Source organism: Triturus cristatus, chromosome 5_2 (assembly GCF_964204655.1).
Source record: "Triturus cristatus chromosome 5_2, aTriCri1.1, whole genome shotgun sequence".
Taxonomy (NCBI): domain Eukaryota; kingdom Metazoa; phylum Chordata; class Amphibia; order Caudata; family Salamandridae; genus Triturus; species Triturus cristatus.
The window spans coordinates 449,030,369-449,047,111 of NC_140588.1; the positions used below are offsets into that span (position 1 = coordinate 449,030,369).

The following is a 16,743-nucleotide window of genomic DNA, read 5'->3' on the forward strand; positions in this document are numbered from 1 at the left end:
AAAAACTTTCAATTTTCCCGGTCAGAATATTTTAATACGATAGAAGAGCAAACCAATCAAGTATGGCAGACTCAAACTCGTGTGACAATTTCCTTTTTCCTTTACGCTCACTGGTTTTGTCCTTAAACCAGTTTCCGAGTCCAAAGTAAGGTTCACGTTTTCCCCCCGATTTGTTTTCTTTGTACTTGGGCCCTGGGTAAGACTTCTCAGTATAATGCAAACACAATTTAAAAAAATGGAACAGGGAATTTTAATTGATAGAAAAATACTGAATCCGCCTGAAAAATGCCTAGCTGTGATTGGCATAATGTGTCAGTGGAGAAGGGAAACAAGAACTCGATGAATAGGTGCTTTAAGAGAAAATACAAATATCTGGCTCTTGAAGATGTTTTAGCCGACAAATTAATCTCTCCTTGTGAAGTCGAATCTGAAAAGCTGTCAAAGAACGAGACTCCCTCAGAAAATTCTGCATATCATGAACTTCTCTAGGACTACCAGACAAATAATTACAAATTGAGATCATTTTACTTTTGTGAAAAACAGCTTATAGGCCTGCGACTATACACTGGTTCTAATTTCATACCACCCAGGATGAACAGATGAAGTTGTGTCCATAGCTTCTGAGCAAGGGGAGTGTCGCCTGTGCCTCTGATCAAGTTTGAGTGCACCTTACCGCATGGGCTGCATTTTATTTTTATAGAGTTTTATACAGCGCGAACTTGACCCGAATCAGTTATCAAAGCACTTTACAAAGCACCAGTTATGTTACATGTGGACACATTCATTTTTGTTAGGTATGGGGAGATTAAGTGATTTGCCAAGAATCACAGGGTATTCATTCAGCGTCATTGCCGAGACTCGAACCCAGTTCTCCAGATTGGAGGTCGACCGCCCTAGCCGTTAGGCCACCTCCTCTCCCCATTTTTCAAACACAGTTCCCCGGATTCGAGGTCGACCGCCCTAGCCGTTAGGCCAACTCCTCTCCCCATTTTTCAAACACAGTTCCCCATATTCGAGGTCGACCGCCCTAGCCGTTAGGCCAACTCCTCTCCGCATTTTGATTTGTTGACTGACCTTGCTGGTACAGTTGTTAATTATTTGAATGCGTTTAGTTTTTTTTGCATTATTAATAATGTGCAAAATAGATTTTCACACTCAAATACACATCTATACACTGACATAGTACTGCGGCTTTTAAAACAAATTCTTAGTGATGTGTAAAAGTGCCTTTTTCTAATCCTGGTTAGCTAGGCCTCAATTTAGATATAAAATTCCATCTTCTCTGTGATGGAAGTCACTCTTGTCACTAACGTTTTTCCCCCTGCACATCCCATGGTCGTATCGTCGGGATACAGTCAAGCAGATTATTATTGTTTATTTCCATTCTCCTTGTTCCTGCTGACATCACATCCTCAGCTCAGTCATTAAACTGCAAATATTTCTTCAGGGTCTTTCTGCTAGATCACTGTGCCCTATTCATCCATATAACATTTTCTGTCCATGTATCGAGCTTGCTCTAGCATCGCCGGATGAAGTTAGCGTAGAGTGGGTAGAACAATTATTCATGTTGTAGGATAGTGTTTAGGTGTTAAGGCAATACGAAGTATTATTTTCTGTGCTCTGATGAAGTTATACATTTGCTCACGCCACAGTGATCCAGCAGTTCAAAAAATTTCATATGTGAAACTAATATTAAAAAAAAACCTCAGTTTTGGGTGTGAGCCAGACAACTTTCCTGTTCTATTAGGTATGCTGTCCGTTATTCTCCTGATGTTGCTGTCCACTTGGAATTTAAAATAATTTCTGATTTTCCTTTCCTCTGTTAAACCTTTTTATTGAAAGGTTTCATGGCATTGACTCTACTGCTTTACTTTTGTATTTTGTAATAAAACCCTTTAACTATTCCATTGATCTAGAACTCTGTAATTGTGTGGACCCCACCATTTGTTTAATAGTATCTCTGATTTTTAGTATGCATTTGTAGTCGCCTTAACACATTGTCTCATGAGACTGAGGATTAACACGGTCTCTGATGCAGCAGAAGCGGGAATTAAGATTGAGGTGAATTTTGCAGTGTCTACAATTTTGGAGTATCCTGCGCCCACACCCTCCTTTGACCTACTGTTCTATGCAGTAAGTGAAAATGCATCTTATGCAATGAAAAACAGAGGAGCCGTCTGCGGATGCTAGACCATGGGGTTTTCCTGGCCAGGGAAAAACAAAGATTTAATTGGTCCTGGATGAGGTCTGCTCTTCGAAGTGGGGAACAAATCCGGCAAATTTTAGATTATGCTTCTCGGGCCAACCACTTTTCTTGAAAGAATGTTTGCCACAGGCTCAATAGTCAGCTCCGAGATGCACAAGAAATGTACTAGCAAGTTAAAGGCTTTAGTTGAGGGAACAAAGGAAAGAGATATGACTGGGAACATGCAGTCCTGTAATATAGAACAACTACAGCCCTAATTCCTCCAACCCACAAGCACACACAAAAACCATGCTACCCAGTCCTGTCAATTATGGCTTCAGCTGGTGCGAAGGGTTGGTGACACAAAGCATTGCGTACCAAAAGACAATATAGAAGTGGGTTAGGCTAGTAAATACCTTGTCACCATTTATTCTAAATGCAATTTACTGGCACACAGCCAGAAGACTGAGGAGAAATGCCCCTCTCTAATTATATACATCCTTTCATTTACAATTCTGTTGGATCTTTTCCACTGCTAAATATAGGTTGAAAACTAAACGTTTCTTAAGGCACAGTTTGATAATCAAAAAAAAAAGTCCTACTCTCCCATCAAATTGAGCCTGAACAACACAAGTGTTTGTAAAATGGAATCTATCAACCATGTGCCTGGACTCACTGGTCAGGTGGTCAGCTTAGTTTGCCTCTGTCCACCATGCATTAGTGTCTGCTCTAACTTGAACGCAGACACATTCTACCTATAGGTTCACAAAGAAGTTGCATGGGAATGAACATGGAGCTGCTTACACAATTAGTCCACAATGGTGACAATCAGTGCCTCACAAAGGCAGCACATTTGCTCTCGAATGTAGAATGTCATGCATCGTTCTACGATGGCGAAGCTACAGGTAGAGAAGACTTTCGAGAGTTCTTCCTCTTCCGGGTGAGTGCAGGCAAATAAGGAAAATTAGCTGACACTGCAGGAAAAACACTGCCTGGTAAGACAAAGAGTTTAACTTGTTTTCCTCGCTAGTAATTTGGTACCCAGCCTCCGCTCCTATGCTCTACCTGTGCAGTTGCGTAAAATTTCTCCAGGACTCCTAGCTTTGTCTTTCTTGAAAGAGTTATTCTATTTGCTTCCCTTTAGGAGCTGATTTGACTCTGAACCTCTAGTGAGAGAGTTATTTTCCAATATTTTTTAATGTTTCCATTATTGCGTGTGATAAATTTGAGCAGGTAGTTGGAGAGACCGACCAGCACTAGCTTTTGAGGACTGTTCCACCATCAGATGTTGTCCCAAAACAAGAGAAAAGCATTAAAGGAAGAAAGACAGAGGAGAAAAACGCGAAAAACAGTGACAAAAGGAGCGATGAAAAGAAACCTGCAAGAGAGAATAAAATTGGCAGAGTGTTATGGTGGTGATTAAAAGAGGCATGAGGTGGAATAAAGACTATACAGCCCTTCTACTCGGCATCGTCAACATTTAGGAGCGCCAGCGGTGGGCTTCTGAGAAATATCTTGGGCTCTAGCACGTATTCTTTTACAAATTAGGCTTCGATTACTGCTTTTCTATTTTCATGTGTACTCTATTATTATGCGCTGTAATGTTTTGTGCTAATCCTCATCATCCTTCCTGATTTCTTTGACATGCTCTTTGTTCAATAGAGATTTGTTCTCTTCTCTTTGCAGTGATTTACAGACCATTCGATTTCAGGTTCTTCGTCAAGGTTGGCACAAAGGATGAATTGGGAGTGGCTGCCATTCTGGTATTGAATCGCTTATTCGTCCCACCGTGGAAGTTACCATTCCATTCTGCGATTAAATGTGTGTGGTAGCCTATAAAAACCATAGCGCACATTCCTTAGTGCCCCTGCCTTCATCTTCGATATTATTTCTTTCCTATTGTTTAGACCAGGTGGACTCGCACACATCTGTTACCTGGAAAACACAGAAATAAAGCGACATACCACTCTAACCTTGAGTGTCTAATAACCCTTTGGTTATTTAAAAACTGTTGAAAATATGTTCATCATTTGAATGAACTTTCATGCACATGTATGTGCACACGAAGTTCAGTCCTTAAGCCAATACTGGCTTCAGTGTCACCTCATTCTCCTTTGGTATGTATGTAGTTGGGAGTCTGGAAGGCAGCAGAGACGATCATACCCTCTAAATGTAAGAGTGAGATGGCTTGCTTGAATGGCAGTTCTGATAGCCCTTCCTGGGAGGGACACTTGCTTTCTTTAGTTGAGAAAGCGGGTATCATGCTACCTTGATTTTCTTGGCAATTTGTTTCTTCAGGGAGAGTTCAGTGTTGAGGGTGAATCTAAATGACTTGGCATTGGTTGAAGCTATTAAGGCTTAAATTGGGTAGCACATAGAAATTGCAAAATTAATTATTTTAAAACGCTTGAGATCTGCACATGGACCTTACTACCTAGGAGCACTCACTCTCCCATCAATTCAGGTTGTGCATGCTTATTGCCCACCTGTTTGCTGCCTTGTCAGAACAAGCAATGCTTTGCATCAACACCATAAGAAGGACCATAATCTGCAGGTGCATCCCTCCCTCTTTCTATCTCTCTTGTAGAGAACAAAGAAAAGCTCTACTACTTGTAGCCATGGAGTCTGGGCCCCTCCACACGAGGAGAAACTTTGGTTCCCCAGTATTGGTAACTTTCATAGATTCTCATGCTTTGTATCATTCTCCGTCGTCGGAATGGGAGCCACGGTAAATAAAAAATATATCATAACCATAGAAACAAAAGAGAAAATAGGCTTAGGCCTCATCTCATTTTGTAGCATATCACCCTCTTTGTGTAAAAGAGCCCAAACTTCTGCCAGGACCAATCAGCACAGCCTCACCCTTTGGAACCTTCCTGAGAGAGCTCAGAGCCTCAGATTTTCGTAGCCGTTGTGCAAACAGCCACTACCTCAGTAAACCAGCAGAGCTTTCCCAGGGGAGGTGGGTGGGCGCATGAGAATCTATGAAAGTTACCAATACTGGGGAACCAAAGTTACAGGTAAGTAACTTGTTTTCTTACCCCAGTATTGGAACTTTCATAGATTCTCATGCTTTGTATCAGAATAGTTAGCAGTAAATCACAAAATCACATTTTGGTAGACACTTGGCCTTACATAACCATCTCAGTTTACAGTAACAACTAGTACATGGTAATCAAGAAAAACCATAATTACTGAACCAAATGTGCTTACCAGGATGGAGGGATTGTAGGGAAAGCTCACCTCTCAATGAAAAAGATTCCTGAGGACTGCTTGACCAACAGCAGCGTCATCTCGTCCCACCGACTCCAGGCAGTAGTGTTTCGTGAAGGTGTGTACACTGCTCCACGTTGCTGCCCTGCAAATGTCTTTGATAGCAACTCCAGCAAAAAGAGCCACTGAAGATGCCATCGCTCGTGTAGAATGAGCACGGGCCCTTCTGTCCAAAGGTTTGCCCGCAGCCTGATGACAGAATTGAATTGCACTGGAGATCCAGCGGGAAATGCCACTCTTAGCGAGAGGCAACCCCTTCCGTGGTACACTGTAGGAAATAAATAACTGTGTAGACTTCCTGAAAGATCGTGTACGCTCGAGATAGAATTTCAGACATCTCTGGACATCCAAAGAATGCAATGTTCGTTCCGCCTGGGTCGAAGGACGTGGAAAAAAGGAATTCAAAATCAAGGGTTCATTCAGATGAAAATCCGAAGGCACCTTCGGGATGAATTTTGGGTTGGTTCTCAATATTAGTACATCCTTTTTGAACTGCAGAAATGGCTCCACTATGGACAGAGCCTGGAGTTCACTAACCCTTCTAGCCGAAGTCAATGCTAAAAGGAGGGCTAGCTTCCAAGAGAGGAACTTCAAGTCCGCCCTGTGAATCGGCTCAAAAGGAGCTTTCATGAGTTGAGCCAGTACTAGGTTGAGCTGCCAGATCGGTGGAGGTGCTCGGACCGGAGGATACATCCGAAACAACCCTTTTAGGAGCTGTTTTACAATCCTCGCGGACCATAGAGATGGCCCCGATGTCTTTCGTCGAAAACGGGATATGGCAGCCAGATGTACCTTGACAGAAGAGTGCGCCAAACCTGATTTAGCCAGCGACAGGATGTAAGGCAAAACTTGATGTGGCAGGGATTTATAAGGATGGAGCTTATTCCTCTGGCACCACAGACAAAATCTCTTCCATTTTGCCCTGTATGTCTTATTAGTGCTTGGCGCCCGCGCCTTGAGACAAAACATCCCTGCACTCCCTGAAGAGATTCAGATGACGGAATTCTCTGTATTCAGGAGCCACGCTGTCAAGTGTAGTGACTTCGGATCCGGATGGAGCACCTGTCCCTGATCCCGCGACAACAGAGATGGAATCAGCGGCAAGCGAATTGGGCGATCCTGGGAGAGAAGCAGGAGTTCCGTGAACCAGAACTGCCTGGCCCACGCTGGAGCAATGAGAATCATCTTGCCCGGTTCCGCCCTGACCTTCCTGAGAACTCGAGGAATGAGAGGAATGGGAGGAAAAGCGTAGCAAAATGCGCCGAACCAAGCAATCGAAAGGACATTCCCCAGAGATCCTCGATGGGGAACCTTGCTTGCGTAAAACCGACATTTGGCGTTCTCCGGGGACGCAAAGAGGTCTATGGTCGGAGTGCCCCATATCTCGAACACTCCCTCCAGCGTGGCTTGGTCTAATTCCCACTCGTGAGTCACTTCCGTCTGACGACTCAGAGCATCCGCCGTGATGTTGAGGCAACCTGCTAGGTGCTCGGCCTGTAGGGTGATCTTGTGAGAGATCGCAAAATCCCAGATTGTCTGAGCTTCCTTGGACAGAGTTCGCGATCTTGTTCCCCCTTGCTTGTTGATATAGTGCATGGCCGTCGTGTTGTCCGTCCGGACCAGCACTGCACGATTCTGAAGTCTGGGAAGGAACGCTAGCAAGGCTAAGCGAATAGCCATCAGCTCCAAGAGGTTGATGTGGTTTAGGCTCTGCGCTGGACTCCAGTGACCGCTGATTTGAAGCTCCTGGAGTACCGCTCCCCAGCCTTCTAAGGAGGCATCTGTGGTCACCACCATAGGAGAAGGAGGAGTCCGGAATGTTAATCCTCCTGCGATGTTCTCCTTTACCAGCCACCACTCGCAGGCCTTGCGCATACCTGGTGTTATCCACACCTTGTCGTTGAACGACCCTTCTGCCTGGCGCCATTGTTTGTCTAACTCCTCCTGCAGAGGACACATATGAAGCCTGCAATGCGGTATAAATGGAATGCAGGATGATATCGATCCGAGTAAGGACTTGTACCGGCGAACCAACACATTTTTCCTCTGCAGCACTTGACGAGCGGAGGCGAACAGCTTGCGTTGACGCTCCTCCGACGGACGAGCGGTGCACAGTGTCGTGTCCAGAATAGCTCCAAGCAACCTTTGCGACCTGGAGGGTATCAGCACCGACTTGGACCTGTTGAGCTGAAGAACCAAGTGGGCGAACAATTGAATGCAAGTTGACACGGCTTGAGAAGTTGCTTTGAGCGATGGAGCCATGACGAGCCAGTCGTCCAAGTATGGGAACACTTCTAAGGATTGCTTTCTGAGAAAAGCAGTGACTGGTGCCAGCATCTTCGTGAATATCCGAGGTGCAGACAGAAGGCCAAACGGAAGCACCTTGAACTGGAAATGGCTCTTGCCTACTGTGAAGCGTAGATATTGCCTGTGAGCTGGGTGGATTGGAACGTGGAAGTACGCATCCTCTAAATCCAGGGACGCCAAATAAAATCGCCCGGATTCAGTAGACGGAGAATATCCTGGAGAGTGACCATCCTGAAGGAGAGCTTGATGAGATAGGTGTTGAGCTCCCTTAGGTCTAGTATAGGACGCCACGTATCTTCCGTCTTCCGAACCAGGAAGAACCTGGAATAGAAACCCTTGCCCCTCTGCGAAAGAGGTACCGGTTCTATCGCCCCCTTGATGAATAGTTGGTGGGCTTCGAGATGTAACAGTCGGAGATGTTTTGAGGGACGGGCGTCCGGAGCTCTCGTTGGAGGAAGCTCTTGGAATTCCAAGGTATGGCCACTCTGAACAATATTCAAAACCCACCGGTCCGATGTTATAAGGACCCAGCTGTCCAGACAATAGGAGATCCTGCCCCCAACCGGTGTCCTTGGTAGGGGAGGAACAGTAGTCAGAGCCAGGAGGCCGCTATTGTCTCTTGGCATTGTCTCGTCCCTGACGATTCTGACGTCCCCTCTGGCACTGACGAGAGAAAGACGCCGATTGACCTTGGCGTCAATTTGAGTACTGATTCTTATATGATTGTCCTGACTGCGTTGAATACTGACGCTGGTTGACTCTATAAGAAGAAGAGAATCCTCGTCCACGAGCTCCTCTGAATGGAACCTTGCGATAATTTAAGGATCCTAAGGACTTTGCTGTGTCCGTGTCCTTCTTTATGCTTTGCAGGGCCTCATCGACATGCTTGCCAAAAAGCCTTTCCCCGTCAAATGGAAGGTCCAGGATCTTATTTTGGACCTCCTGACGGAACCAGGTTGCTTTTAACCAGCCTTGACGGCGCAAGACCGCTGACCCTGCCAACGCCCTGAAAGCGGTAGAAGCACAGTCAATGACTTCAGAAGAACATCTCTCTCCTTCCATGAGAACCTGCTTGGCCTCCTACTGACTCGAATCTGGTAGTAGATCCATAAACGGCTCCATGTCGCACCACATTTGGCGGTCGTACCTGCCTAGAATGGCTAATGAATTTGCCGCCCGAACCAACAAACTGGCCATGGTGGAAAATCTCTTCCCTACATTGTCCAGCCGCCTGCCATCCTTATCCGGAGGCGTAGTCAAAGGTGTTGACGGATTCTTGGACTTGCTTTGTGCGGCCTGAGATATCACAGAGTCAGGCTTTGGTTGTCCTAGAAGACATGCAGGACTGCCCTCAGGGGCCTTGTATTTCTTCTCCAGCCGGGGAAGAACCGGGATGACCGTAGCTGGGTTCTGCATAATCTTGATTCCCTCATCCCACACATGCTCAATGATGGGAATTGACCTGACAGACTTTTTATACTGTGCCTTAAAGTCATATAGAAAACAGTCCGACTGTTCCACTGTAAGAGGCAGGACAAACCTTTTGGATGCACGCTCCATAAGATTATGGAACCCCCCAATATCTGCCGGAGGCGACACGTTCGTCTCCCGCCCTGCAGCATCCGGATCTTGCATTCCAGTGTCATCAGGATCCACATCCGGATCACCTGGATCAGTTAGTGGGACCACATGCCCATCATCGTCGTCATCCGTATCCACATCCTGTGTATCCTCATTGGTAGCTTCCGGATACGAAGTTTGAGGAACCACTACTGGTATCACCACTGGTGAGGTGCGCGGTATGTCTTTAGGAAGAGGTGGCAAGTCCATCGCCGGCCCTCGCGGAACCACTGATGTAGATGGATGCACTGGTGGAACGTCAGGGTGTGATGGAAATCGAGCTCTGTAGTCCTGCAACATCATCTGCAAGTCCGTAACCAGAGCAACTGGTAAGGCTATCATGTCCTGTCTCAAAGTGCGAGGATGTACTTCCTGTTGAACATATTGTTCCTCCTGCTCCTCTTGACCATAATACTCCTCAGTATCAGTCTCTTGCTGCTTTACATGCAGATCTGAGGGACTGTAGGCATCCCCATACTGCTGAACCTCATCCTCGTCCTCCGACTCATCTAGAAGCATAGATGGTGGTAAAGGCGTAACCCGCCTAGGTGAAGTCATGTCCGGTGTAATTTTCAACCTCTGTATTGAAAATCCTGCATTTTTAGCCGTTGACGGGACAACCGTCGATGGTCTCGTCGACGAACTCGTCGTCATCATCATCGACGACGACGTCGCAGTCGTTGTCATCGTCGTCGTGGTCTTCGTCGTTGACACCGCCGTCGACGTAGACGATGAAGCAGAAGCAGACATCGTCGACGGTCCCGTCAACGAAACCAAGGAAACAGTCTTTACTATGGAAATCGTCGTCGACGTACCTGCTTTAGTCAGCGTCGACGGACGCTGTTTCTTCACCAGAGCCATCTGTGGAGTGCCTGCAGGGTGTTTCTTCGCAGGCTTTTCCTTTTGGGACGGAGGAGAAGATATAGAAACCTCCTTTTTGTCCCTAGAGGCTGTGTCCACACCAGCAGCCTGTCCCTGCCTCTCCTTTTCACTTCCGTGAGGAGATTTCATGGGACCAGCCTCCTCAGACCTTTCAGAGATCCCGTGAGGGGCTTTGACAGGGGGTTCCGCAGAGATGGAGGGAGATGACCTACCCCTCTTCTTTGATCTCCTGGAGGAGGTGCCAGAAATCGAATCCTCCTCATCTGAAGAGAGAACCTCCTTCCTGGTCTTCAGCTTTTGCAGCCATGTCAGCAACCGACCTTCTCTGTCCCGCAAAGTCTTGGTAGATAAGGTCCGACAAATCTTGCAGTCTGTGGCCTTGTGTTCCGGGTATAAGCAGTAAATACAACTCTCATGCTTATCCTCAATGAAAAGTCTCTTCTTTCCACAAGAAGCACAGGGTCTGAATAAGGCTTTCTTTTCCTTTTCTGACATAATGTCACTATAGATGTTAAAATGTAGATTTCTAAAAGACAAATTTGAGAAAACTGAGCAGAGCTCAGTGGAGTCTCCCTAGCACAACATGCGGTAGAAAAATCTGAGGCTCTGAGCTCTCTCAGGAAGGTTCCAAAGGGTGAGGCTGTGCTGATTGGTCCTGGCAGAAGTTTGGCTCTTTTACACAAAGAGGGTGATATACTATAAAAAGAGATGAGGCCTAAGCCTATTTTCTCTTTTGTTTCTATGGTTATGATATATTTTTTATTTACCGAGGCTCCCATTCCGACGACTGGGAATGATACAAAGCATGAGAATCTATGAAAGTTCCAATACTGGGGTAATTGATGATACCCTAGCATAAATACTAGATTAAGCATTGGAATAAACCGCATTTTACTTCAAATTACATAATTAAATCAGGAATATGTGCACAACAGGGTTTATCTCTCAAACACCATGCCTGCTTCTAATACTTTCAAATGAAAAGGACTTGTTTGAGAAACATCAAGACCAACGCTGGATTTCAGATATTTAAAGTTAACATTTATACAAACCTAGCAACTTGAGATAAAATCACAAGCAAATACCCTACAGTTCGCAATGTCGCAAAAGAATTACGGCACTGTGTGAACTGTCTACATGTTTGTCCTCAGAATAAATAGAAAATATGTCAGAATTCTGTATGCCATATATAACAACTCAAGAGTGAAATATAGATGAACAGTAGTCCAATGCATAATCAATTGGTTTCATACAAAGTTAGAGTTAATCTAGATATGTACCATGTGCCATGTGCCTATGCAAAATAGCTCACACATTTCCATCCAATACCTCTGCCGAAGCTTTTCAAATGTGCAAATTTAGGTTACAAATTATTTCTGCACAGTTCTAATTTTTAGGTTGCATGCAGTCATAATAGGTAAATGGCCAATCTTGCACTTAAGACAATAGAGAAATATAGTTCAGAAGTGTGCCTAAACTTAATTTTGTTATGTCACATTTACAGGTGATAATGTTAAATTAAAGATTTTCTATTCTTTCCCTTTCTTTTTTATGTTATAATTTTGTCCTGATGAGGGCCCTGATCAAGTTTAACTTTGGGCTGAAAAGTCAACCTTTACTTATGTAATATGGATTGCTGAAATAGATTTAACTTTTGTTTGTATCCAAATTTGATTTGTTTTCAGATAAAATAATCCCTTGTCTTTTGCTTAGACAATGGCAGCCTATTACTCTTTACAACTCATATCAGTCGTCTTTGTGCTGCACCTAATTGTGTGTTTAAATTTCTTTTGGGGATGTAGAATGACTATTTGGTAAATTTATCAGTTCTCCTGTGTTGTCGTTAAAGTACAAGGGATTACTTTTGTATTAATTTTTGGGTGTATGTGTTTTGGGGTGTGTTTTGGTATTATGCTTACTTCAATATTTTATAGTTTGCATGTTTAATATTTCATTTACATAGCATCACTCCGAGTTCGATGCTTAGCCTAGTGAACCATAGTCATTTCATTGCATATTTAAGAGTGAGACAATTTTGTTAGAAATGAATGCTGCTTTCTACTCTCTCATTTACTTTGCACCTGATCATTTCCTAAGTCCAATGAGAGGTTCACTGCAAGTTCTCTCTCCTCACAGTTTCTGGGGGCATGGCAGGTGTGATGTCCATTGTCCCATGGGCTAGAAAGTGTGCATTGTGAATAAAACTCACTTTGTGTTCACCAATTTGAAGGACTTCTGATGAAATTTCCAATGTCGACCTGCTGAAGCCATTATTTTGTAAAAGCATTATTTTGCAAAGGTGTTTTTTCTAAAAAAAAATGTTTCATATTGTATTTCCACATCTCCAGGCTGCTGCTGATGAGGGAGCGACAGGAGATTTACCTTATCTTAAGAAATGGGTTAGTGCTAATAGTTAATGTTTGTGATGCTGTTAATTTCGATTGCCCAAAGTGAGCTAAATATGATCATGTCATGCTGAATCTACAGTTTTGCTATTTTCATATGTATTACATGTGTGTAAAACCCCATTGTTTTAGGAATCGGGAGGGTAGGGGTACTCCTCATTTTACTCCTGAAACTCTGTCCAATTTTATTGGATTGAGTATGATGTTTTAACCTAGGAAATAGCTGTTTACGAAGAATAATATCTCTGGTGCCGATTTTGTATTTCTGAATCTAATTCTTTATGACATTTCTTATTATATATGTTTTGTAAGGACTAAGGAGGTTTCCTATATAAAATCTACCAAAATTATTATTGATCTAGAACTTAATTATCGAGTTGTCCCAGTCAGGATTCGATCATATTTTTTGCTACTCCGCTAATTTCATGGGGTCAAGAAAAGACTGTGGTGCCTCTAGACGCTATAACAACCAAAGTGAATGCCCCAAGCTACCAAGGTGAAACTTGGGGTGTTCAAAAATATTGGAGTTCACTTAATTATTCAAGTTCAGCTCCCACACCGACACCCAAAGAATTTTGAGCCAGAACGCATATACAATTATAGCATATCAATATTAGCAATTGCTAATAACTTGTTTTCACACAAAGCATCTTGCACTTTGTCTGTTTCTAGAAGTTGTAAATATGTAGCACTGAAGATGTCGAGCTACTGTATGGGCATGAAAATATCACATTCCTCACCATGGAGCTGAAGAGGCCATTCTGAAGCAGGCTATGAGTTTTGTACGTGCAATTATCATCTGAAAAGAACCAGTAATAGTCGAGCTGACGTCCCATGGACACAGAGGCGATGAACGAATATTCAGTACCCAGGAAAACCCGCTCCAAGGAAATGGTCACGTCTGTCTCAAACGGAAGGCAAGACGGCATCTGTTCTTCTGTTTGTTCCACTTTCACTTTTAAGAAGTCAGGCGCAGGAGTCAGTACTTCGATACTCTGCAGAAGCTCTTCCTTAGAAATAAGGTTAGCCAGATGAACCCCTGTGGAATAAGAAATGATGATACAAGGTATTCAAAAGTTCCAATTCTGTCACTTTAACAACATGCCGCCCACATAATGTACAACTATCTATGTGATAGTAACGTTTCACAGCCCGTAAACAAGTCAGTCGTTATTGCAAGGTTACACACAAGGAAGTCAAACTAGAAACAAAGGCACTGTATTCACAAAGTCCATGTAGATACACAACTAAGACATCACAGGAAAAAATACATTTCAACCGTTGAATGATATGGATCACCTGGGAACCGAGGCTGGAGAGATAGTGTCCCTAACCACTGGTAATTCCTCCATGATGGAAGATTTTAACTTGGAGGATTTGGAAATGGCGATTGCTCGCCTTTCCTCGGGAAAAGCGCCAGGACTTGACAAGCTCCCAGGCGACCTCTTAAAACATGAGGTTAGAATTTGGGCCCCCTACTTTCTCGTACTTTTTAATGCTATTGTCCACGGCATGGCGGTTCCCTCTACTTGGCTGGGGGCAGAGATTGTCCCTATATTTAAAAGGGGTTCACCTCTGCTTCCAGCCAATTACAGACCGATCAGTCTGATAGACGTCCCCCAGAAGCTTTTCGCGATGCTTCTGTTGGATCGGCTTTCGGACTGGATCGAAGATAGGGAAATCTTGAGCCCCCTCCAGGCTGGGTTTCGACAAAAGGTCTTTACCATAGACCAGGTCTTCAGGCTGTCCCTCATATACTGGAAAACAATACAATTGGAGGGTGGCAGCCTCTATACTGTATTTGTGGACCTGAGGGCGGCCTTTGACCTGGTTCCACGTGGTAAGCTGTGGGAAGTGCTGGCTAGAGTGGGGGTACCAAGTGATCTATTGTCAATGATTATCCGACTTCACACCAACACCTATGCTCAAGTGAGGAGTGGTAAGCAGGGCGCCCTATCCAATAAGTTTCCCGTTGGCAGAGGGGTAAGACAGGGGTGCGTACTTGCACCGACCCTGTTCTGCCTCTTTGTCAATGGGGTCATTGACCACCTCAACGGGGTCCCTAATTCTGACGTCCCAAAGCTGGCAGGAAGGAGGGTTCCGGCAATTATGTTTGCGGATGATACCCTCCTCCTCTCCAAGTCGCCGATGGGAATCCAGCGTGTTCGGGATGGCTTTGGGGACTTCTGTAGAGAGCACGGACTGGAGATTAATACTACGAAGACCAAATTTATGGCCTTCAATCCCCCGCCTAGGTTCCACTGCATTCCCCGTATAGGGAACAATACGTTAGAACGGGTTAACACCTTTGAATATCTTGGTGTAACCCTCAATGAGAAAATGGGGTGGGGTCCGCATCAGGAGAAAGCAAAGCTAAAACTAGTACAATATGTGGGTGGGATATTAAGGCTGTTGGGGAAGAATAGGTCAACTCTTAAACCTATAGGCCCTCCGCTCCACATTTATAGGGCGCAAGCCAGAGGAGCCGTTATTTATGGTAGTGAATTATGGGGCCACAAAGTCTCGTCTTGCTTGGCAAAGGAGGAGAACAGGTTTCTCAGGTGCTTAGTAGTCCTCCCTCCAAGCACACCTTTAGTGCCACTAAGACTTGACTTAGGTATTAGACCCCTGGAAGAAGATCTGGCGCTCCGCCCTCTGATCTATTGGCACAGATTGTGGGCGGTGCCCGAATTGATCCATTATAGGCAGGGCTTGCAGGAAGTCCTTAGCCTTCCGAATTCGGGGAACATTGGTTGGCTCAAATTTATAAGGAGTAGTCTGGTGGGTCTAGGCCTTGACACCCTATGGAATGATCCTCTAGATGCTTGCCCCAGGCTTCCAAAAAAGGCCCTCACTAAAATGTACTATGACTCCAAGGCTCCCACATTCCACCCCTGCACAACCCCTGGGACACTCACGGAGCAATTTATTTGTATTAAAAATGCTTATAGTCTGGAACCAGCCCTGGACAATATACACCCAGTACTAATAAGGAAGCTGTATCTGCAATGGAGGCATGGGTCCTTGCCAATCCGTGCACTTACTAGTCACTGGATTGAGTCCGCACCCAGCACTTGCCCGGCATGCAGAGTAAGTGATGAAACTGAACTGCATATAATATTCTTTTGTCCGGGCTATAGTGAGGCGCGGAGAAAATGGATCATCCCCATATGCAGGAACTTGGGTTTCACTAGGTGTCATGAAGCCTTTAGAATCCTCAAGAGTGAAATGGCTGCCCATATTGTGTTTGCTGTGGCCAAATTTCTGGGGGCTTTCTGGCATACAAGGAGACGGTACCTGAAAACGCTCACCTAATTCAATTTGTACTGGTTCAAACTGTATATGACTGTTGTAACGAGCGGCCATATAGATGTCTTGGTCTTTTAAATGTTTTAAATATTTTAAACCACTTTTTAACTAATTTTATGCATGTTTTTAAATATTTTTATAATAATATAATTGTATGCATCTTTTATGGAGATATTCTCCGAAATAAAGTTTATTTGACTTGACTTGATTGCAAATTTCTGTCTTCAGTCTTCTGTCAATATTATCTACCAACAGATAAAAGGATTACATGCTTTAGTCTATTATTTAATTGGTACGTGAGGCAATCACATTTTAGGTCTGGCTTTAGCCAAGACCTTTCGATTTTACGAAAATCTATAAGCATATATTTGTATGTGTGCATATATATATATATATATATATATATATATATATATATATCAATATCAGCACACGCTGCTTTTACCCTTCAATAAACAGTTCGTTAGCAAAGCAGACACGGACCCAAAATGATGTGCTTTAAAGTTGTATTTCAGTGTCGGCCATTACGCGTTTCAGTCCATAGCAGACCTTGATCATATATTCACTGGTAAAAAAAAACATAGGTTTGAGGCACGTTATAGTACTTGCGCCCCCGCAATGCACTGCTGATGACGTCATATATTACATCATTCATGACATGGTCAGTGACATCACTGATGACATCTCAAGTGACATGACTGATGACATCATCCAGTGACTGTTTCTTTCAAATATGTATTATATATGCCAAGGTGTATTGAA

At 44.1% G+C, this 16,743-nt stretch overlaps 1 protein-coding gene across 1 annotated transcript in view; it reads right to left on the reverse strand.

The window, feature by feature from the left end:
• Positions 1-16,743, reverse strand: part of PKD1L1 (polycystin 1 like 1, transient receptor potential channel interacting) — a 1,386,277-nt gene that overhangs the window by 1,126,032 nt on the left and 243,502 nt on the right. Inside the window, exon 6 of the mRNA XM_085607392.1 lies at positions 13,413-13,711. Within this exon, the coding sequence (XP_085463518.1) occupies positions 13,413-13,711 (299 nt within the window). The remainder of the gene's footprint in view (positions 1-13,412; positions 13,712-16,743) is intronic.